This window comes from Trichechus manatus, unplaced genomic scaffold (genome assembly GCF_000243295.1).
Source record: "Trichechus manatus latirostris isolate Lorelei unplaced genomic scaffold, TriManLat1.0 scaffold00037, whole genome shotgun sequence".
In the NCBI taxonomy this organism is placed as follows: Eukaryota; Metazoa; Chordata; class Mammalia; order Sirenia; family Trichechidae; genus Trichechus; species Trichechus manatus.
Window position 1 is genome coordinate 19,322,283 of NW_004443973.1, and position 24,499 is coordinate 19,346,781.

At 35.3% G+C, this 24,499-nt stretch overlaps 1 protein-coding gene across 7 annotated transcripts in view; it reads left to right on the forward strand.

Moving 5' to 3' along the window:
- Positions 1 to 24,499, forward strand: part of LOC101356871 (sodium channel protein type 3 subunit alpha) — a 96,544-nt gene that overhangs the window by 40,634 nt on the left and 31,411 nt on the right. For 4 of the 7 annotated variants that reach the window (XM_012555295.1, XM_004375569.1, XM_004375568.1 and 1 more), the window contains 6 exons: positions 5,523 to 5,870; positions 6,893 to 7,025; positions 8,963 to 9,201; positions 17,923 to 18,096; positions 19,040 to 19,396; positions 21,238 to 21,708. In XM_012555295.1, the coding sequence (XP_012410749.1) occupies positions 5,523 to 5,870; positions 6,893 to 7,025; positions 8,963 to 9,201; positions 17,923 to 18,096; positions 19,040 to 19,396; positions 21,238 to 21,708 (1,722 nt within the window). The remainder of the gene's footprint in view (positions 1 to 5,522; positions 5,871 to 6,892; positions 7,026 to 8,962; positions 9,202 to 17,922; positions 18,097 to 19,039; positions 19,397 to 21,237; positions 21,709 to 24,499) is intronic. The other 3 variants (XM_004375572.1, XM_004375571.1, XM_023730609.1) reach the window with 2 other exon arrangements.

Below are 24,499 nucleotides of genomic sequence, written 5' to 3' on the forward strand. Positions count from 1 at the left end.
AAAAAAAAAAAAAGAGCATTTCAAGATCTACCCTGAAGTACAATGCTGTCAGTGATAGAATAATACCCATATGCCTACAAGGAAGACCAATTAATACAAATATTATTCAAATTTACTCACCAACCACCAATGCCAAAGATAAGGAAATTGAAGATTTTTACCAACTTCTGCAGTCTGAAATTGATCAAACATGCAATCTAGATGCATTGATAATTACTGGTGATTGGAATGCAAAAATTGGAAGCAAAGAAGAAGAAAGAGTAGTTGCAAAATATGGCCTTGGTGATAGAAATGACTATGGAGATCGCACAATAGAATTTTGCAAGACCAACGACTTCTTCGTTGCAAATACCGTTTTTCACCAAAATAAATGGCATCTATACACATGGAACTCACCAGATGGAATACACAGGAATCAAATCAATGACATCTGTGGAAAGAAGACAATGGAAAAGCTCAATATCATCAGTCAGAACAAAGCCAGGGGCCAACTGTGAAACAGACCATCAATTGCTCACGCAAGTTCAAGCTGAAGCTGAAGAAAATTAGACGAGTCAAGGAGAGCCTAACTATGACCTTAAGTATATTCCACCTGAACTTAGAGACCTTCTCAAGAATAGATTTGATTCGTTAAACACTGATGACCAAAGACCAGACGAGTTGTGGAATGACATAAAGGACACTAGACATGAAGAAAGCAAGAGGTCATTAAAAGAAAGAAAAGACCAAAATGGATGTCAGAAGAGACTCTGAAACTTGCTCTTGAACATAAAGCAGCTAAAGCAAAAAGAAGAAATGATGAAGTAAAAGAACTGAATAAAAGATTTCAAAGGGTGGCTCAAGAAGACAAAGTAAAGTATTATAATGAAATGTGCAAAGACCTAGAGCTAGAAAACCAAAAGGGAAGAACACACTCGCTATTTCTCAAACTGAAAGAGAAAATTCAAGCCTCGAGTTGCAATACTGAAGGATTCTATAGGGAAAATATTAAACAATGCAGGAAGCATCAAAAGAAGATGGAAGGAATACACAGAGTCACTGTACCAAAAAGAATTGGTAGGCATTCAGTCATTTCAGGAGGTAGCATATGATCAAGAACCGATGATACTGAAGGAAGGGGTTCAAGCTGAAGGCACTGGTGAAAAACAAGGTTCCAGGAACTGACTGAATACCAATTGTATTGTTTCAACAAATGCATGCAGTGCTGGAAGCACTCACTCGTCTATGCCAAGAAATTTGGAAGACAGCTACTTGGCCAACCAACTGGAAGAGATACATCCATGTTTATGCCCATTCCAAAGAAAAGTGATCGAACAGAATGTGGAAATTATCAAACAATATCATTAATATCACACACAAGTAAAATTTTGCTGAAGATCATTCAAAAACAGTTGCAGCAATACATCGACAGGGAACTGCCAGAAATTCAAGCCAGATTCAGAAGAGGATGTGGAACAAGGGATATCATTACTGATTTTAGATGGATCTTGGCTGAAAGCAAAGAATACCAGAAAGATGTTTACCTATGTTTTATTGACTATGCAAATGCATTTGACTGTGTGGATCATAAGAAATTATGGATAACATTGCAAAGAATGGGAATCATAGAACACTTAATTGTGCTCAAGAGGGACCTATATATAGACCAAGAGGCAGTCGTTCGAACAGAACAAGGGGATACTGCATGGTTTAAAGTCAGGAAAGGTGTATGCAGGATTGTATCCTTTTGCCATATTTATTCAATTTGTATGCTGAGCAAATAATCCAAGAAGCTGGACTATATGAAGAAGAATGGGGCATCAGGATTGGAGGAAGATTCATTAATAACCTGCAATATGCAGATGACACAACCTTGCTTCCTGAAAGTGAAGAGGTCTTGAAGTACTTACTGACGAAGATCAAAGATCACAGCCTTCACTATGGATTACACCTCAGCATAAAGAAAATAAAAATCCTCACAACTGGACCAATAAGCAACATCATGATAATCGGAGAAAAGACTGAAGTTGTCAACAGTTTCTACTTGGATCCACAATCAACACACATGGAAGCAGGAGTCAAGAAGCCAAACGATGCATTGCATTGGGCAAATCTCTTTAAAGAATTAAAAAGCAAAGACGTCACTTTGAGGACTAAGGTAAGCCTGACCGAAGCCATGGTGTTTTCAGTTGCCTCATATGCATGCGAAATCTGGACAATGAATAAAGAAGAACGAGGAAGAATTGATGCCTTTGAATTATGGTGTTGGCAAAGAATATTGAATACACCATGGACTGCCAGAAGAGCAAACAAATCTGTCTTGGAAGAAGTACAGCCAGAATGCTTCTTAGAAGAAAGGATGGCAAGACTTCGTCTCACATACTTTGGACGTGTTATCAGGAGGGACCAATCCCTGGAGAAGGACATCGTGCTTGGTAAAGTAGAGGTCAGCAAAAAAAGAGGAAGACTTTCAATGAGATGGATTGACACAGTGGCTACATCAGTGGGCTCAAGCATAACAACAATTGTGAGGATGGCACAGGACCAAGCAGTGTTTTGTTCCGTTGAACATAGGGTTGCTATGAGTTATAACAGACTCCAAGGCACCTGCTGACAACATGTTTCTGCTAGAATATCTTTAAGTTCCCTACATCTTCTTCAATCTGAACTTTTCCCCTACCACTGAGAACAATTCCTGCATGCAGCATTGTGTCTTGTAGATCTAAGTTCTTTTATTTTCCCCTTTGTTACTGAAAATTGAAAAAAAGAGTCCATATTTATCTTCTTGTAAAAAAAACCCAGGGATTTATGTTTTGGCCTGTCTGGGGCAAAGAAAGATGGCTTTTAGAACCATAAAGCATAAAAGCTGTTTTCCTTCTAGAGAAGGTTGCCACAGCTGTGGCATTCCCTTCACTCTCCTGCATCTTCTAGTGCGTTATTTTTGGTTTATTTTCTCTGAATACTATTTTTATTATCTTCTTTTTCTGTCTCTGTTGCCTTGAAAACTCTGCTCACACCCATTATTATACTTTCCAAAGAGTGAACAGACATTTCAGAGAAACTCAAAGATCTGGAACGCCTTTGAAAACACTCCAACATCAAAACATGCAAATTAAAAGCATGTACAAGACACCTTATAGATGTACAAACATACTCCCAACTAAGATTATGTAGACAGATTGTCAGTTCCCAGAGACAGTGTCAGAACACAGGTATATTAAGATGGTTACATTGAACCATCTTAGGCATTAATGTAAGACCAACTTAGTATTTCTCTAACTGTAGGGTGCGGTGCACCTGCATTCCAGTCATCTGTAATTTGTGTTGAAAATTCAGATTCCAGAGTTCTACCCCCTACTTACTGAATTCCAATTCCTTAAAGCAGGAACCTAAAAAGTATACTCAAAGTGATTCACTTGCACACTAAAGTTTCAAAACATAGTTCTGAATATATTAGCAATGTTAAATTGTTAATTTAAATTGAGTTTGAGGAAATTTTTTAAAATAGCATTCTTTATTAATCCGGGGGTGAATTAATGTTTGCATAAGTTTTAATCTCTTGATCATTTTGATGGCTGGAAAATCAGCCTAACTGTGGTCTGGCATTGGGTAAACAAACCTGCTGCTCTAATTGAGTGTCACGTAGACACAGCCTCAGGTTGGACAAGCTAGACAATCATAATAGTATAGCTCCTGTGGAGAATATAACCAAATCCAAAGGAACGGCACATTTTTTAATGATAATATATTTCTGGAACATCACAGAGACAGAAGGCACCAAAGGTTATTCTGTTGCTTTGCAGTCTGGGAAAAGCCATAAAATTAGGCTAAAAAGGATGCCAAAGAAAATCAGCATGGACATTATTAGGCAAAAACCAAAAAAAAAAAAAAAAAAAACCCACTGCCCTCAAGTCAATTCAAACTCATGGTCAAAAATAAAGTTGATAAAGTCTGCTTTTCCTATGCTTTTCTTTTCTATTAAGATTATTTGAGTTGGTTTTACACTGAGACTTTGAGGGAGAAAAAAAAGGTCCGGGCATGTGTGTGTGTGTGTGTGTGTGTGTGTGTTTAGTCCTAGCTATGAAGAGAGGTAGGAGAGATAGTGACAGACCAAGCAGGGGGAGCAAGGGAAATGTCATTTTTAAAAATAAGGGGAGTAAACAAATATTCTAAAGACTGAATAGAGGTATTTTTGAAAAATATCACCAAGGCTAGAATAAGTGCAGAATCATTTGGTGCTGCCAGTTTAAAATCCATTTAAAAAGTAAAAGAAAGGACTTCATGCTAAATCCTCATTTTCCAATATTAGAAGCAGTTTATTTATTTGTGAACATATATAATAAAAAGATTTTTGAAACCTACAGTTTCTTCTCGTACAACCAATCCTCACTTATCAACATGGTTAGGTTCCAAAGAACAGGTCATTATACAAAATTAGTGTTAATGGGAAAATGGAAGATGACCACATCATATCACGAAATGGAGGATGACTACATCATTACATAACTGCCAAATTACATCATTACATAACTGCCAAACCACTGAGAATCATAGCCCAGCCAAGGTGACACATAACCTTAACCATCACAGCCATCGTTATACTTGCCTCACACCTTGGCATTTGTTACTGCCAGACGTACGTCGATAATGCGCAAAACAGTCAGATGGTAGATTTTTTACTATTGTCGTAAATGTGAAATGTTGGATAACGAGACAGTTGATAAGTGAGGAGAAGATGTATAATTAAAGTGAGATCAGAAGGATGAGTTGTCTAAATCACCCTTGGTTAAGTCATGTTTATATGCATTGCTTTTTTAAACTAGTGTTAAATTTTAAATAAGAATAATTTATATAGCAGTTTAGGAATCCTCTCTGGTGTGTTTGCTATGACATATATTCTCTCAAATAAGGTGAACCATTAGTAGCCATTTGAGAAACTGTTAGCAAATTTGGAAGACAGCATCATAGGTAAGTTTCATGACTTTTATTCCCATGTAGTTACAGACAGATCCAGAGAAAGAATCCAAAAGAAGCAGAGAGCAAAGAGATAATGTGGTTTTTAAAAAGTCATTATTTAGAGGTAAATTATTTGGTACAAATGTTTTAAATTTGAGCCGGCCATCTCATTTGAGTCGTAACTTATTCTCCAATTTGCATGCCCCTCACATCATAGCATTTAGACGTGAAAACCACCTACTGGTTGTGCAACCACCACTAACACCAAAAAGAATCACTTGTCCTCTCCACTCATTAAGTCCCTCACCTATAACATTATGATAACACAATCCATCTCACAATACTCCGATGAAGATTAAATTAATTGGTTCACACTTAGTAAACTGCAAATCAGGATTGTTAGAAAAATATTCTTTAGACTTAAATTTGATAAAAATACCAAGACAATGCATTCTCTATAAATTTGACTACCCATGTTTAAGAGCTAGTCTATTCTAACCCAAAAGCAAACCGATTGTGCAATATTAAGGCTTTTATGCAATAATTGTGTTTCTTTCATGTTCCTCTCTTCCCTGCTCTCTCCTCAGTCTCTGTTAAGCATCCGTGGCTCCCTGTTTTCCCCAAGACGCAATAGCAAAACAAGCATTTTCAGCTTCAGAGGTCGTGCTAAGGATATCGGTTCTGAAAATGACTTTGCTGATGATGAGCACAGCACATTCGAAGACAGCGAGAGCAGGAGAGACTCGCTGTTTGTGCCACACAGACATGGAGAGCGACGCAACAGTAACGTTAGTCAGGCCAGTATGTCATCCAGGATGGTGCCAGGGCTTCCAGCAAATGGGAAGATGCACAGCACTGTGGATTGCAATGGTGTGGTTTCCTTGGTGGGTGGACCGTCAGCCCTAACGTCACCTACTGGACAACTTCCACCAGAGGTGATAATAGATAAGCTAGCTACTACTGACATACATCAATTTGAAATATGCAAAGCCTGGGCGGTTTAGCCTGTTATACCAACCTGTTTCCCCGTAATGAAACTCCTTAAAAATAGTACATGATTAATTGAGTGGAAATCAATTGAGTCTTCAGAATGACTTGAATTGTGCAGGACCTTTAAATTTCAGATGCTTTAGGTTTTAAAAGGGCTCAATTTTTGGAGTCTGGAATGAAACACAAATCTGCAAATTCGGTAGACCTAGCAGGACAAAACTATTGGCATTTTGACAACTAAATCTTTATTATAGATGAATGTTCACCCAGAGTTGTATAATTATATATTCATAGTCTGTACAATTTCATATACTTACATTGTATAATCACCAAATACTGATAATGGGCAGTTTTCATACAACTGTCTATATCACAGTACTATTTTAAAATGGCTCTAACATAAATAGTGATTTCTTATAGGATGACAGATAAAAATAATTAAAGAAATCTTGGGAAAGCACACACATTTCATTGTACATCTGTGTTTGTGCATGGAAAAAATTGGCCTTTTGTCAATATTATCAATATAGCCTCAAAGAAAATAACTCAGCCTTGGGACTATTTAATCATTTTTGTTGTTCTTGTTTTGTGGGAAGATTACTCTGATTATTAATCACTGATATATGCTGTAAAAACAATTTGTATTTGAATGAAATAAAGTAATACATGACCTTAGCATGCTTATGAAAAATCTCCCTGAAAATTATAACAAGTTAATGAAAAGATTTTTGTAACATAATTGTCCTATACAATTGCACCCAACAGGTGAATCCTTGTTAAAAAGCATCACCCGTGTTTATGATTATTTTTAAAAAAGCATTTATAACAATTAAATCATAATTTTATTAATACTTGAAAATTGTCACCTGGAAAAATTGCATGGAGCATGATTTTCCAAAGAGATGCTGTGTGGTGTAGTACTATTCATTGAAAAGGGTGGTTTGAGCCATCAGTATTTGGTTTGCAGGGCACCACTACTGAAACAGAAGTGAGAAAGAGAAGGCTAAGTTCTTACCAGATTTCAATGGAGATGCTGGAGGATTCCTCTGGAAAGCAAAGAGCTGTGAGCATAGCCAGCATCCTGACCAACACAATGGAGGGTAAGTACCAGGCCATGGAAGAGTCAGCTTTCTATGATTGTTTTACTAAGGTAATGTTCTCAAACTTTTCTTTTTCTCCCAGAATTACTCAAGTCAATTACCCAAGGCAAAAATGTTTCATAAGAATGTGAAAGAAATCTTACAATTGAGACTCAAGATTAGAATTATATAACAGACCTAAGTATGTATATGGAGCCCTGGTGGCACAATGGTTAAGAGCTTGGCTGCTAATCAAAAGGTCGGCAGTTCGAATTTACCAGCTGTTCCTTGGAAACGCTATGAGGCAGTTCTACTCTGTCGTATAAGGTCACTACGAGAGTAATCAAATCATAGGCAACAGTTGTTTTTTTTTTTTTTTGTATATATGGAATACATTATTGTTACTTTGACTATAGGAACTCATGTTGGCTTTACTTCTTCTTAACTCAGGTCCATATCTTGTTTATAGAGCCATATTTCACTGTCGTTGGTTGCCGTCGAGTTGATTCTGACTCACAGCAACCCCATGTGCGCAGACTAAGAACTGTTCCATATGGCTTTCAAGGCTGTGACCTTTCAGAAGCAGATCACCAGGCCTGTCTTCTGAGGCACCTCTGGGTGGATTTGAACCACCGATCTTTTGGCTAGTAGTGGAGCGCTTAACCATTTGCACACCCAGGGACTTCTGACATTATATCAGTGATGATTCATTCTTATGTTGCATTATCCTTAAGCAATTATAGTAAGCATGTTCTTTTTAAGTGGAAGCACAAGGAAACATTGCTTTCAGGCTTTAGTGTGTGTTCTCCAGGCATGGAGGTGGTGATTGGGGTGAGCGAAGGGTGTGAATGAGTTGGACAAATCAAAACCTGTGCTCCCTCCCACAGGGAACCTAAAAGAGGGTATCTCCTCTTTTATGTTCCACACACACAGCAAACAATGCTTTCCTCTAAAGACAGCAGACACAAATGCTCATTGTTTTTGACACACAGGAATAGGCTGTAACTATTACTTTCTTGTTCATTCATTAAACAAATCCCTACTCTTTAAAGTTTGAAAAGATGCCACCTTATTACTATAATTTTATGAGTCAATTGTATAAGTCCATTATAACATACTTTCTTCAGGAAAAATCAATTACATTTTGTTTTTGTCCTATTGGCATACTGAATATCTGAGCAGTCACATAATAATTTTATAACAAGCTTTACCCATAAAAATTACTAGTAACTGTTATACATCCAAGGCTAAAATTCTAAAAGATATATGTAAATATGAATTGTAGATGTAGATTTGGGTCTGAATAGCTACTAAAAAGAAGGGCATACTACGTTCTTATTGTGTGCAAGATCACTGTTGATGTGGAGAAAATTATAGAGAAGGGTCATACATGTTAATAAGGATCACAGCTCTAAATACTATTTTTAATAGTTCCCAAATAAATAATTGTGTAACACATTTAATGTCCTTATAAAGCTTATTAAATAATTCTGTTTTTCTAGAGAGAATAGAGCAATTTAATCAATTGTTACTAGTTTAGCTATCTGGGGGCAAACTATTAAACTTAAAGTGCATATTTTCTGTATTTCATTAAAAGAGAAAGTCTATCTACATGACATTTTAATCAGCATTTTATGAAAATATTTAGTGAGATTGTCTTCTCAAGTGTGTTAAGCTAAGTCGTATAATGTCTATTCCCAAGTATAAGAATCAGTTTTATCGAATAAAGTATAATCTGTTAACCAAGAAAACCAAGCCTGTTGCCATCGAGCCGATTCCGACTCATAGCGACCCTATAGGACAGGGTAGAACTGCCCCATTGGGTTTCCAAGGAGTGCCTGGTGGATTCGAACTGCCGACCTTTTGGTTAGCAGCTGTAGCTTGCTGTAGCTCTTAACCACTGCACTATAATTCATAGTTATTGTTATTTACTGTTTTCCTCTTTGTTGTCTTCCCAGAACTTGAAGAATCTAGACAAAAATGTCCACCATGCTGGTATAGATTTGCCAATGCGTTCTTGATCTGGGACTGCTGTGATGCATGGTTAAAAGTAAAGCATCTTGTGAATTTAATTGTTATGGACCCTTTTGTTGACCTTGCCATTACCATTTGCATTGTTTTAAATACCCTCTTTATGGCTATGGAGCACTATCCCATGACAGATCAATTCAGCGGTGTGTTAACTGTAGGAAACCTGGTAAGTTTATTTGATGTTTACTTATTTTCTTCGGCAGGCAGTGGGGGAGACAGGTTAAAAAAAAAAATCTATGTGTCGTGTGTTGAAGAAAAATAATGTGTTCTTTCTTCATAGGCAGAAACATCTGTAGGAATATTACAGAAATCAGAGATTAGTCTAAAATTCAGCTGGTATTGATGCTGGTTGTATAGGACAGTATCAGTGCTAGTTGATCATGGTATCTTACCAGTTGAAAACTTGTTAGACTCTTTACCTACCATCAGGTTTCCAGAGAAACCATGAGATCTAATTTTAGTTCCATAACCATGCAGTTCTAATCTACACAGCGCCTGAAGAAATCATGGCCATTCAAGGGGTAACTCAAGGATTGATTTCTATACAAAAGAGGGCACAGCTCTTTCACATTTAATTACCTGACAAAATGCTTCTGTGGCATTCATTTAAGAGAATAGATAGTTGGTAAAAATGCATCTATACTTTTGGTTCAGATTACTTGAGCGTGTGTGTGTGTGTGTGTGTACATGTGTGCACCTGTGCAAGCGTGCTGATGGACATTTTCTCCTAAATCTTTATGAACATTTTCTCATAAACAATTTCTCCTTTATGAAGAAATTGAAATTGAGGAACAAGAAATAAAAGGATTTCCCTGGTTTATTAATCAAGATCTTTTTGGTGAAAGACAGAACTGAACTCACGCTAGCTTAGGGGGGAAAAAAAAAGTTTGACTCATGGAATCAAGGTAAAGGTGAACTACCAAGCCATGTAAAGGGCAATATTGCAGTTAGGTTTCAAGGACAACTTTAACAAAGGATTTGGATGTAACCCAAACCTTCACTGCATCTTTTTTCTCTAAGTCAGGAAACATGCTCACCTATAGCTCACTGTATTTACATCTTATAATGTCTGTATTGGAAAAAAGACAGGATTTCTTTCTCAGCTTCAGTTCAAAGACTCTCATGAAAAGACTGTTTGACATAGCTTGGGTCAGGTGCTCAACTCTGGTTTAATCAGCTATGGCAGAGTTACGGGTTATATGAAAACATGGCAGCTGCTTGGTATTCATGGAGGTGGAGAAACAGTTCCCAAAAGAAGGGGAAAAGGGAATACTCGGCAGACAATTGCATAAATGTCTCACAATCTCAGTAACTGACCTCAGTTTATTAGCATTATTTGACTTAGTCGAACACCCACCAGTTTCTTTTTGACATTTGTTTCTTCATTGTTGGCACTTGTGATACTGATTTTTTTTTCTGATTCTTCTTTGATCTTTCAAGCCACTCCTTCTTTGCCTCCTTTTTTGGACTTCTCTTCTTATCTTATTAAGCCTATTTTTTCACTCAATGTTTTTAGGTACTCAACAACTCTAGGAATTATCTACTCTAGTGGGATAAATTGTGTTCCAGCCCTATATTTCCAACTGTTACATATCACTGCCCAAAGGATGACTTTAAACACAATATTTGCACAGCTGAAAGATTCTCTTTCTCCCCAGTTCCCACTTTGGTCCTGTCTTACCTCTAGTAGTGGCCTTCCAGCCTCTAAATATAGAGATTTTATTGCCATTTTGACTGGCCTTTTCTTTATTTCTTACATATAACTTGATACAAAGACCTCTTATTTGTCCTTTCAAGCAATCTTTTTTAATCCAATCCTACTATTAAAATAATCATTCTACTAACACTCTGCACTCGGTATACTTTTACCTTGCTAAAGTACCTATCTGTTTGGTTTTCAAGACTCCACATCTGATCCCATCCTTCCTTTACCATCTTATTGCCCACTATTTCCAAATTAGTCACCACTGGCCCTGTCAGAACAGCCTTGTCACTGTACCACATAATTACCACACAAATATTTATATGTTTACATATAGGAAAATATTCCTCTCTTCAAGCGTCTCTGTATTCACATCTAGAGTGTTCTGTCTCAACTCACCTAATCTCTATTTTCATATTCTTCCAGGTTTAGCTCCAGCCCTATCTCCTCTAACATGACACTAGCCCCCACTGAAACTCTTAACTCCTAATCCATCTGTGAATAAAATATGGTTGACTATTAAACATTTCCTTACTGTGTCACAGTTCTTGGTTTCGAATCCATTACAAATTACTCAATAGCCATACCTCAATTTTCTTTTGTATCTCCCACAAGTGCTTTAGATGGCCATCACAAATGCTTGTTATTTCCTGTCTAAAATGGCTGCTTCAGTTAGCAGATTTTAGTGAAAGAACATGGGCGTTAGAATTAGTTGAACCTGGGTTTGATGTCATGGATTAGTCTCATAAACAATCTGAATCTTTGTTTTTATTATTGCACTGTGTAAAATAATACCCATCTCCCAGAGTTGTTGTGAAAGTCAAATGAGGTAATGTGAAAACACCTAGCACTGTGCCTGACATCTAACATGCCCAATAAACAGTTTCCTTCCTCTTATATGTGCTATTAACCTCTCGACCTTTCTTTGAAATACTGCTGGAAAATATTTCTGCTCTATCTCTTTTATTTTTCCCAGGATACTGGACATTTAGGGAAGTTGAGCAGGTGAAGGAAGAAATTTTGGAAATTTGCTGGAGTGAAGCAGGAAATTGAGGTTTTATAGAATTCTAATGTTGAAACAGTTGAGTAGGGAAGCAGAGGACAAGAGAGTTTGGATTATAGGATGATCAAGTGGAAAAGCACTAGACTAAATCACCAAATCTGGGTCCAAGTCCAAGTGCTCATGCTAAATATCTGTGTGACCCTGACAAAGTCACTTAGATTCTTGGGTCTGTTTTCTTGTGAGAATAATAAGTGTGTTGGACTAGATCACTTCTCATGTCCCTTCCAGTATTAAATTCTATGACTTTATTGGCAGTGATAAAAAATAAATGAGATAGGGAAGTGGAGAGGGAGACTGATGACTGGTAAATTGTGATAGAACCATTGGTAAGTTCAAGTGAGTGGTGGGGAAACAAGGCTCATCAATATAGACAGCATAGATGACACGGAAGAGTCTTGAGTTTTCTATTTCTGTCCATAAGAATAGAAGACTGTATGAACTGTCTTCATTGGCTGGAAAACATAATTATTATTAATAATAATATCTCATATTTATAAACTATTGCATCGTTTACAAACTAATATCCCATATGTCTCACTTGATACCCATGACAACGTTTCTAACAAATATTTCTATATGTAGAATTATATATATATATAATGCTGTTGTTAAAACCAAAAAAACCAAACCCATTGCTGTCGAGTTGACTCTGACTCATAGCGACCCTATAGGACCCTGTAGAACTGCCCATAGGGTTTCCAAGGAGTGGCTGGTGGATTTGAACTGCCGACCTTTTGGTTAGCATCCAAGCTCTTAACTACTGCGGTGTCATTTAATCAGTTCTGACTCATAGCAACTCTATGTACAATAGGAAGAAACACTGCCTGGTCCTGCACCATCCTCATAATCATTGTTATGCTTCAGCCCATTGCTGCAGCCACTGTGTCAATGTATACATATTATATATATGATATATATGTATATGTATTTCTGTATTATATATATGTATTATATATGTATGTATATTATATATGATATATATGAACCCTGGTGGTGCAGTGGTTAAAGCAATCAACTGCTAACCAAAAGTCAGCAGTTCGAAACCACTACAGGCTCTGCGGGAGAAAGATGTAGCAGTCTGCTTCCATAGAGATTTACAAGCTTGGAAACCCTATGCGGTCACTATGAGTCAGAATCAACTCGATGGCAGTGGGTTTGGTCATATATATATATAAACTTTGGACTATATTATACACTGTGGATGGTTACATTGCAACTTTGTGGGGAGTGTATACGTTGCTCATTAAATTTAGAATCTGTAGATTAGTTCATTACTGTTCAGATGGTTACTTACTGCCTTCTAGATAAGGTCGTAAAGATTTTGGTTGAATTGATAACAAAAAAAGTCCCATAAAAGAATTATGGAAATTTCAGTCGTGACTTAGATCAGTGTGGCCTTTTTTGTATCACGTTTCTGTAGCATACGAAAATTATATCACTTTCCTATCAGTTGGGGTGACCAAATTTATCAAGAGACCTCAAATCTCTATTGAGTTTCTGTTAAGAGTCTGTTTTTTTTTGGTCTGTTGTTACTGTTATAAAATCCATGTGCCCACCTTAAGGATTCTGTGGGCAAAAGTATTCCATCAACCTCTTCATCATACAACCATTTCCAACTAACCTGTAACTCTTCCTTCAGGGACTATAGATAGAGATTTTTTAGTTCCTATACTGGCTACTTTTCTTACTGTAACTCTAAATGTAACTGGTGATGAAGGGCCCATGACATGCCCTTATTCTAGACCCCGAAGGTATCTCAGAACATGGCACCTGTCCTAACAATCTTACAGGCTATTCATAAATATAAAACTCAAGGAACACGTATAATTAGCAAAATATGTTTGAATTAAATGGTGTGGTGTAGAATATGAATCTGAAATTTCAGGAATGGGAAATGATGATCCATTGAAGAGAAAAAAAAAAGACTCTTGGTTATTGAAAGATAAAACACTCAGGAGGAAAATCTTAGAATGCACTTGGAAGTCTTCTTGCATCAGTGAAGGAATACTATTTTGCCATCCAACTCTTTTCCTAGAGAAACATAAAATGCCTTCTCATCTCCAAACTAATAACTTCTAGAAAAGCTCTTGTGCAGCAATAATTGTGTGTACATCAATTTCTCAATAAAACTTTTGAAATTTGTAAATCCAAGAATTTTAGATGGAGAACTGATAAATCATCTCAATAAATATCCTTATTTGATAGATAAAGGATATGAAAATCACAAATGTTAAATGATTTCCCACCTATTTTATTTAAGTATATTTCAATTTCATCCAAAAAATGACTTCTCCAAGAAAAAAATACAGATGTTTATCCAAAAGGCATGAGAATAATAAAACTAAAACCACTAAAACAAGAGATTAGTAGTAATAGGGCAAAAGGAGTTCCATCAAATTCACCAGGAAAGAATAGAACATCATTCTGGGCAAGTAGAAATTCTGAACACTGATAAATATGCCGGCTTCAGCATTTAGAATTAACATTCTACATTTTTAAAGTATATTAATAGAACTTTCCTCTTCTACTTGAAGTAAATACTCAATAGGGAAACTTGGCCGTTCCTGAAATGAGACCTGACACCCCAACATTTGATCACCCCAATCCCTGTTTCCTCCCAAAACCAATCCAAATCCTCCAAATTTCTTTACTCTTGATCCAGATTCCCAGGTTAATCCTCATGCCCATCTTTAGCAATAACTTTTACTGGTTATCAAATATCAACCTGTAGAACAGGTTAGGAACTTTTCACTAAACTCATTCCCTCATAAAGGAGCTGGCTTAGAAAGCCTATAAATTCAATTTCTACAAGAAATTGATCAGCCTATATGAACTAAGTTTATGCAATCTTGGGTTTGTGTATCTTAATTACTATGTTTAATGCCTAGCACAATGTCTAGCATTTAGTAGGTGCTGAGTAATTTTTGATGATTGAATGAATGAATGGTTAAAGAAGCATATAATCCAAAGTTTTGCAAGACAAAGGATTCTGCAGAAGATATAATTAGGCAGAGTCCAAACAATAAATATTTAATATGCTTTTTATTAGTTTTCTGGGTCTTAAAAATTCTGTGATATAGAAAGTGCAAAGGCACATGAATGTATGTTTATAAAATCATAAAATGATATAAAAAAAAAAAAGCCCCCGTTGCTGGCGAGTCAATTCTGACTCATAAGAGACCCTATAGGACAGAGTAGAACTGCTCCATAAGGTTTCCAAGGAGCAGGTGGTGGATTCGAACTGCTGATCTTTTGGTTAGCAACCATAGTTCTTAACCACTGCGCTACCAGGGCTCCATATATTAGTATAGCTTATGTATATAACCATGTACACATACAGATGTTGCCAGTTCTTTCTGTTCTTAGAAGTTTTTGATGTAGTTTTAAAATTATTTAAACATGGGCATCATAATCAGTATGCTGGATTGACCTTAGCTAGAATTGTTGTTGTTGTTGTTAGGTGCTGTCAAATTGGTTCCAACTCATAGTGACCCTAAGTACAACAGAACAAAACACTGCCTGGTTCTGCACCATCCTCACAATCGTTCTTATGCTTGAGCCCATTGTTGCAGCCACTGTGTCAATCCATCTTGTTGAGGATCTTCCTCCTTTTTGCTGACCCTCTACTTTACCGAGCATGATGTGCTTCTCCAGGGACTGGTCCCTCCTGATAACATGTCGAAAGTATGTGAGAAGTCTCGCCATCCTTGGTTCTAAGGAGCATTCTAACTCTACTTCTTCCAAGGCAGACTTGTTCATACTTTCGGCAGTCCATGGTGTATTCAATACTCTTTGCCAACATCATAATTCAAAGGCATCAATTCTTCTTTGGTGTTCCTTATTCATTGTCCAGCTTACGCATGCATATGAGGCGACTGAAAACACCATGGCTTGGGTCAGGCGCACCTTAGTCCTCAAAGTGACACCTTTGCTTTTTAACCCTTTAAAGAGGTCTCTTGCAGCAGATTTGCCAAATGTAATATGTCATTTGATTTCCTGACTGCTGCTTCAATGAGTGTTGATTGTGGATCCAAGTAAGATGAAATCCTTTATAACTTCAATCTTCTCCTCTGTTTATCATGATGTTGCTTTTGGTCCAGTTGTGAGAATTTTTGTTGTCTTTATGTTGAGGTGTGATCCATACTGAAGGCTGTAGAATTAGACTTTTTTAAAAACTCTTCATCACTAACAATGCTAAACGAAGACTAAAATATACCCCCCAAAAAAAATCCCAAAGATTTTTTAAAAGAAAAATATCTGAGTTTGCATTACAAATGGTAAATGAAATGTTATCTTTAAAGAGATAGTTCACAATTGAATTACATTTTAGATAAAAGAATATAAGTTTAGGGTATGTGTTTTAAATTGCAGGAAATCTATTAGTTTCAGAAGAGCTAAAAATATTGCCTTATGATTTTCTCTAGAAAGAGATATTTATAGATCATTTGCCTAGATAGTTTCTAGCTAGCTTTAATATATTTCTATCATCAGAATGCCTATTTCAAATATTAGTGCTTCTGAAAAGTTTTATATAAGAAATCAAATTCGTATAAATTGTAACTTATTTTACATTCACCAAGGAGACTCACTATTAGGGAAAAAAAAATCTGATGAGTCATTCTATAAAATTAATCATTTTTAAATGTGCATTCTATCATCTATCTAGAATGTCATGTACTAGACTTGCTTAAAATGAATTTTATTTCTGTTTGAGTGAATAGATGAGTAACTGCAGTTCAGCTATTTTTTTCTGGGTTGGGTATTTCCCTCAGGTTTTTCTGTGACTGGAAAAAATGGTGGTTAAGCACTTGGCTGCTAACCAAAAGGTTGGTAGTTCGAACCCACCAGCTGCTCCACGGGAGAAAAGATGTGGCAGTCTGCGTCTGTAAAGATCACAGCCTTGGAAACCCTATGGGGCTGTTCCACTCTGTCCTATAGGGTTGCCATGGGTCGGAATTGACTCTATGGCAATGGGTTTGCTTTTGGTTTTAGCTGCATTTACACATATATAACAGTGGATAGAGTTTTCTTTTAATAAATGGACTGCTTTAGGAAAAAAATAATTTTAATGCTGTCATTTTGACAGAGCTCTTTCAATGTAAAGGCTGACTTAAGTAAAAGGATAGTAAGCTTCACTTTACCACCAAAAAATGCAGTGTATACCTATAGTAAATTAAGAGAATTGCTTTAGAAGACTTTTTGCAAGAGTAATTACATAACTTTTATTCATTTCCTTGGGTCTCAGCCTGTGGTTTTGAGCTAAAACACAAATTTTTAGTTTCATTGTTTTCCCTTCTATTGTCAAACAGACAAGAAAATAATTCATTCAGCTAGCCAATCAAATAATTCATTAATCTTAATTACTGGTGTGTGCATACTGAGAATGTACTCCTGCTAGTTCTAATTAAATCTGCAGTTCCTTGCTCTATTAATCCATTAGCCTTAATTCCAAGGCATGCACCCAGAGATCACTGTTGTAAAACATTTGTGGCAAACTCACTCTTGTTTCAAGAATGGTTATAAAGTTATAAAAAGAAGATGGTATCCCTTTAAAAAAAAATGATTAAAAAAACCCACTGTCATCTAGTCGATTCCGACTCATAGCAACCCTAAAGGACAGAATAGAACTGCTCCATATGGTTTCCAAGAAGCGTCTGGTAGATTCAAACTGCTGACTTTTTGGTCAGCAGCCAAGCTCTTAACCACTAGCAACAACAAAATATGCTTTTTGCAAACTTAAAATAATTTTTAGTAGCTTCCAATAATATATGAATTTGTTCCTAATGCACTAATAGGCAAAAAATAAAATTGGTTGTGATTATGGTAGAAGCATATTGTAGCTATTATTCAGTGTCAGATTTAAAATGTAGATGATGAAATGTTTTAAAATCAGTGTTTTCCTTGAAATCTAGCAGATTCACTGACTTAAAATTAGGTAAGGCAAATCCACTTAACAAAATACTGCCCTGAAAAAAAATTCTAACTTCCATTGATTTGTCACTTATTTTATCATTTTAAATTTTAGATATTTTTACTCATAACTGTTTAATATTCTTTACAAGTGTTTGCAGCATCAACAGTTTTTCAGTGCTTTTGAAGTACTAATCTATATTTTACCTTAGGTCTTCACAGGGATCTTCACAGCAGAAATGGTACTCAAGATCATTGCCATGGATCCATATTACTATTTCCAAGAGGGCTGGAATATCTTTGATGGAATTATTGTCAGCCTAAGTTTAATGGAGCTGGGCCTGGCAAATGTGGAGGGATTGTCTGTACTGCGATCATTCAGACTGGTAGCTGCATAGACTATATCTTGCCTTTTATTGGCCTTTTATTTTGGAACTGAATCAATGTGTATTTATATATTTGTTTACTTTTAATTTACAGCAATGTGATATCCTAAAAAAATACATAAATGTTCTCTTTAAGGTTAAATATGAAATATTTTCTAAGAGTAATAAAAATAGTTGATACGTTTCAAAATGATTAGATATGTAAGCCTCATTTCAAAAAAGATATGTGCTTCTGAAACTAATTTTTAAGTTCATGTTTTTGTTTTTGTTTTTATTTTTCTTTAAAGTCTGAGAAGAGATGAAAACAAATACCTTAGGCCCCAATTAATATTAATTCTTTATTAACCCTACTTATAATAGTGGCAACTACTGTAAAACAACATATTTTATGCCATCAATGCCTTAAATAATGTTATAAACTTTTTTAAACTATAGCAATATTTTATTGACAAATAAGTAAAATTTTAGTTGGAAATTAAAATGTGCATATTTTCAAATTGAAGGAAAACTTTTCTATAGTTTGTTATATTAGTTTGTTTCATGTTTATTTTACAGTGGCTTATTAAAAATATACAACTCATGATTTTTAAGATTACTTTTTTTTACTCTCTAAAATATAGGCTGAGGGTGACATTAGTTTATTAAGTTTACAAATATCTCCAATCAAAATATTAATGTTTTTCATGGGTATTCTGTTGATGCAGAAATGTTTTTGAAATACTGTAATTTTTTAAATTTTTGCATGTAAATGATGTTTGATTTACAAATCCTGTTATTAACTCTCTTTTTTCTGGATTTGAAATTGAATTTGTTTAGTATGTTTTGAGTTTTTACATCACTCAGAGGTGGGTTTACAATATGGCATACTAATAAAATGATGTCTAACTAACTTCCATAATTACATTGTGATTACTACTAACAGTATCTTTTCACTTGATTACAGCTCCGAGTTTTCAAGTTGGCAAAATCCTGGCCCACACTGAATATGCTAATTAAGATCATTGGCAATTCTGTAGGGGCTCTGGGCAACCTCACCTTGGTGTTGGCCATCATTGTCTTCATTTTTGCCGTGGTCGGCATGCAGCTCTTTGGTAAGAGCTACAAAGAATGTGTCTGCAAGATCTCCAGCGACTGTGAACTCCCACGCTGGCACATGAATGACTTCTTCCACTCCTTCCTGATTGTGTTCCGCGTGCTGTGTGGAGAGTGGATAGAGACCATGTGGGACTGTATGGAGGTCGCTGGTCAAACCATGTGCCTTATTGTTTTCATGTTGGTCATGGTCATTGGCAATCTTGTGGTACGTATGTTTTATGAGTGTTCATAAATAAGGACAGTACAAGGATCAGGGAGTAGCTCGGAAGGTGGCCTGATGCAACAGACGTATCTCTGATTTTACAGTTGAAAAGGCCTAGAATCAAATTCCAAACCCAGGACTTGTTCTCTGAGCACAGGCAAGTTACTTAACCTCTCTGAGGCTCAGGGTCCCCATCTATGAAACTGGAATAGCAAAACTTAAATCTTAAGGTTGATAGGAGAATTAAATGAGGTGATATCTATTAAAGTTTCAGGGGCATAAATGTTAGGTTTTTTTCTTTGTTTTTCTTCTTCAAATAAAATGTATTTTTATCATCAAGGCTAATTTTTATCCTGTTATTGTTTTAATAAGATAATGATCACCAGCAAATTTAAAATACAATTATCTATTTAATATTGAAATTGTTCTTTATATGTTCATATTTCCTATTGTTTACTTACTCAGAAAGGCATAAGTTGCATTTTAACAAATTTTGAAGACAAATTTCAATGATATAAGGCATTCTAGCTATGTACTGTATTATCCAAATAACAGAGAAGAGGTACTATCTTCTCTCCTGAATTTATTAAAGCAAAATAAATTATTTGTTTGAGTTATTCGTATATATAGAGAGAGGAGAGAGAGACAGTGACTAGATTTAAAATAAGTTTGTTTTTAGCTGTGACTTAAAAGCACCAGTGTAAATGCATAATTTGTGTTTTAATGCTTATATTTATGTGTTTTAATGCTTAAATTTCTCAGTCATGTGTGGACAAAGCATTTCTTTATGCCATCACACTGGACCTTCCCTTGAGGGAAACGTTTCAAATGAGATTGCTTTAAAGAATGCTAATGGGTGCCCTGTGGACGTACAGTTTTTTTCCAGAACAGTAAATTAGGCAGCTTTAGATTCTGAATAAAATCTGATAGAGAAATAAAGAAACAAACTAGGTTTCTTGCTTTGCATCTGTCATCCTACCAGGCAGCAGAGTCTTGATATTTAATAAATACATTTCAAGCTAAAAAAGAGTCCTATAAATAAATTTCCTTTTACATCATATATAATGAATTATTCCTGCCTTAACCATAGTTTATCAGAAAATTAGTTAATTTTTTCCCATGTATCCCAATGATACTCTGAAATTGAAGATTTCTTCATACTCTCCCCACAAAAAAAGGAAAGGGAAAAAATAATTTACATTGTATGGGTCTAGTCTGAACTCTGGAGTAATTTTAGATTTTTCTCCATCTGTTGAGCTATTTGAACACATAAGTTTCAAAGTGTATTTGATGAGAAATGTGTTAAAACTTAGATAATTTGCTGTTTAGAAATTTTGGCTTTTACAAAAGATTGAGTCCATTGGACTGAGAGAATTTGTTTTTTAAGTATGTTGTTTTTGCTCATATCAGCAGGCTAAACAAATAAATCCATTATTTACACACATAAAGCTAAATATTCCCTAGACAAACCGGTAAGATAAAGTAAAATGATTAAGATGAAAATATAATTTTATTTTCTCATTGGCAAAAACAATAAAAGGGGGATTTTGTCTTTTCGCTGGCAAGCTTAACTGAGTAAACAATTTAAATCGTAGAAAATCTGATTTCCGGTTGTCCTTCTCAGCAGGAAGGAAGAGGTGTTTGTTTTACCATTTTGTCCTTTTGGCGGGTAAAAGACATCATGTCCTTTACATAGTATGTGACTTAGACATGTCTGAAATATAGTAAGCACTCAATAAGCATTTGTTAAATTAATTTTAGCAAACATCTATAAGTTCCTTGAATTTAGGCTATTTCATGCATACTTCAATATTAATGTAGCAATTTTTCTTTTTTGCTTTTAGGTTCTGAACCTCTTTCTGGCCTTATTATTGAGTTCATTTAGTTCAGACAACCTTGCTGCTACTGATGATGATAATGAAATGAACAATCTCCAGATTGCCATCGGAAGGATGCAAAAGGGAATAGATTATGTAAAAAATAAGATACGCAAATGTTTCCGAGGGGCCTTTTTTAGAAAGCCAAAAGTTATAGAAATCCACGAAGGCAACAAAATAGACAGCTGCATGTCCAATAATACTGGAATTGAAATAAGCAAAGAGCTTAATTATATTAAAGATGGGAATGGAACCACTAGTGGTGTAGGTACTGGAAGCAGTGTTGAAAAATATGTAATCGATGAAAATGATTACATGTCATTCATAAACAACCCAAGCCTCACTGTAACAGTGCCAATTGCTGTTGGAGAGTCTGATTTTGAAAACTTAAATACTGAAGAGTTCAGCAGTGAGTCAGAATTGGAAGAAAGCAAAGAGGTAAGAATGATTTTAAAATTTTGTTGCATATCCCATAATAACCATGCAATATAATTCTTTATTGTATGTATATGCATTATTAGCATATAAAGAATTACTACTGAAAGTAATATATGTGGTAATGTTAGAAAAGCATGACATATTCTTTATTGGGAAATCTATTTCTATAAACTTCAATTTTCCATATGAAAACAATTATTCTGAAAAATTAATGTATTTGTTTTCTTGATAGTTTGAAAATCTGATTTAAAAAAAAAAAGTCTCCTTCCAAAAAAGAGTGGTTATTTATTTAATACATTCTACTCTACACTACATTATGCTCTGTAGAAAAATAAATGAAACATTTTATTGATCATTGTGGAAGTATCATCTCCTTATTCTCTATGATATATTAGGTTTTAATACGATTTTTTTAAAAGTGAAAGTCTTGTGTAGCTTTTATTCACCTCTGAAAGTTTTATTCACTACAACAGAGTTTTATTCATTTATGGTAATATTATACATACTTAAAAAGTGCAAGTAGCACTGATTTTATGTTGCCCACTGAAGGATAAGCAAATCCACACAGTCTTCCAGATTAACTGTAAAATACTAAGAACTACTTAGAAAAACTCCACTTTAGGATTACAGGTAAACGGTAGGCTAAAAAGCTGTTCTTACTGTCATATTACTAGTTGTTAAGAAAGAACAGATAAGAAAAAAAAGAAAATTGTTTCTACTCTATAATTCATTGAGTCCTATACTATCTCAGTAGCTTAGCGGTATTAACTTGGCAACTCTGTTGTGGCGAACAGAATTAAAATTATTTACTATTATTTATTTATGGACTTCTAATATACCAATAGGAAGTACCTGCCACAGAGATGGAGTTATTAAAAGCATGTTTTAGCTTGAGGGTGTAATATTGACATCACGGGAATCAGACTAATGATGTCTGATTTTGTGAGCATATTTTGGAAACTTCTTTCCTAATAAGCATACTAGAATTCGATCTGAAATTCTTACAAATAAGTAGCTGACAATGTTAGAATTAATAGCCTCCTGATCTTGTTTCAGGCATTTCACAGCTGCTGAAATATAACAGTAAATGTGAGAATACTCTGAAAAAGGTAAATGTACAGTGCAAAATACCAAAAAAAAAAAAATCAAACCCAATGCCATCAAGTTGATTCCGACTTATAGCGACCTTATAGGACAGAGTAGAGCTGCCCCATAGGGTTTCCAAGGAGCAGCTGGTGGATTTGAACTGCCAGCCTCTTGGTTAGCAGCCATAGTGCTTAATCACTAAGCCATCAGGGCTCCACAGGACAAAATAAGAATAATATTCTATCTCTTAATTCCACTCAAAGTCAGGTTATTGAGATCACTTTTGTTTTCTAATTCTCTATCCTAAGAATTCAATTCTAATTTTGTTTTCTATCACCTGGCATAGACTTATTTAAGAAGAAACATCCATTAACAAGCATTTATTGAGCAATTTTTGTAAACTTAGAACTTTGCTGGGTACTAGGGGTAAGGAAGAGTTAAAGGGGAACTGTACAGCATAATCTCCCTTTAGGGAAATCTCGTCTTTGAATGAGCTAATACTAACTCATAGAATCATTAAAGACCCATTAAAAGGTTTAATCCTGCAGGAATTAATATAAGGGTATAGGTGTTCAGAATAGCAAAAAATCAGTAGAGTAGTTGTTAAAGAGATGAAATTAAAAAGGACCTCAAAGTTTGGGTCAAATATAGATGAACAGAAAGCAAAAAGCAGAAACCTACTAAATGAAAGTCAGAGTTGGGTATGGGTTTAGTATGCAGGTAAGCAGTGCTGCAATTAGCATGAATAAAGTATTGGTGAGGAGACAGTGTTTCAGACTGTAAAGTCTTTGAAGTAAGCCGTAAGAGTTTGGAACTGGTAGCACAGTCAATAAGGAGCTACTGTCTGTTCTTAAGCAGCAGAAAGGAAATAAGAAAGAGCTGTTTTAGGAAAGTTTATTTGATATCAATGAGTGAAACAATTGAGACTGAGAGACAAGGGGGATTGTTTTGTGGAATATGGTAACAATCATTTGATGGCAGTAAGGTGATGAAATCTGGACTAGCGTAATAGTAGTGGGAACTGAGACCAAGTAGCAATTTGACAAACCTTGTAAACAGTCTGGAAAAATGGTAATGCCACTGTCTGAAATGGCCTTTTTAGGAAGGTTACCCAGGTTTACGTGAGAAGAGGAGGAGTTTAATTGGAAGTGACAGTGTTGGGAAATAGAGCCTGGGTGAGAGGTCAGGGTTTAAAAATCGATACAATATGAATTGCATAAACATCTGCTTCCCCTAAATAGATGAGCTCACCAAAAATTAAGTATAAAGAATAAATAAGGGTAGACTAAGGACAAAACAGTATATATAGCTTGATGTCAAAAAGAGGTGGGAAAGCCAAAAAAACAGAAAAACTTTTGCTAGATTAATATCAAAGGTTTTGTCACATCAGATCTATGGAAAGTAAAGATCTTAATTTTCTTCGACCAAGCAGTTGGTTTCCAGAATACTTCAAAAATTATTTAATGTACATAAATACTTCAAATGGCTGCTTAGAAGGATACTACTCAATTGTCGTGTCTTTTTAATGGCTGAAAAAAAATTTGGAATAATGAGATCCAATGTCTCCTCATCAACTCCTGGAAAATATTTTATTATGTGAACAAAAAATCCTTATTAGATGATATTATTATAACCATTCTATCCTCTTTCAAGCTAATTTTGAATACATGGAATCCAGTTACAGAATGTAATGAAATTGTTTTAA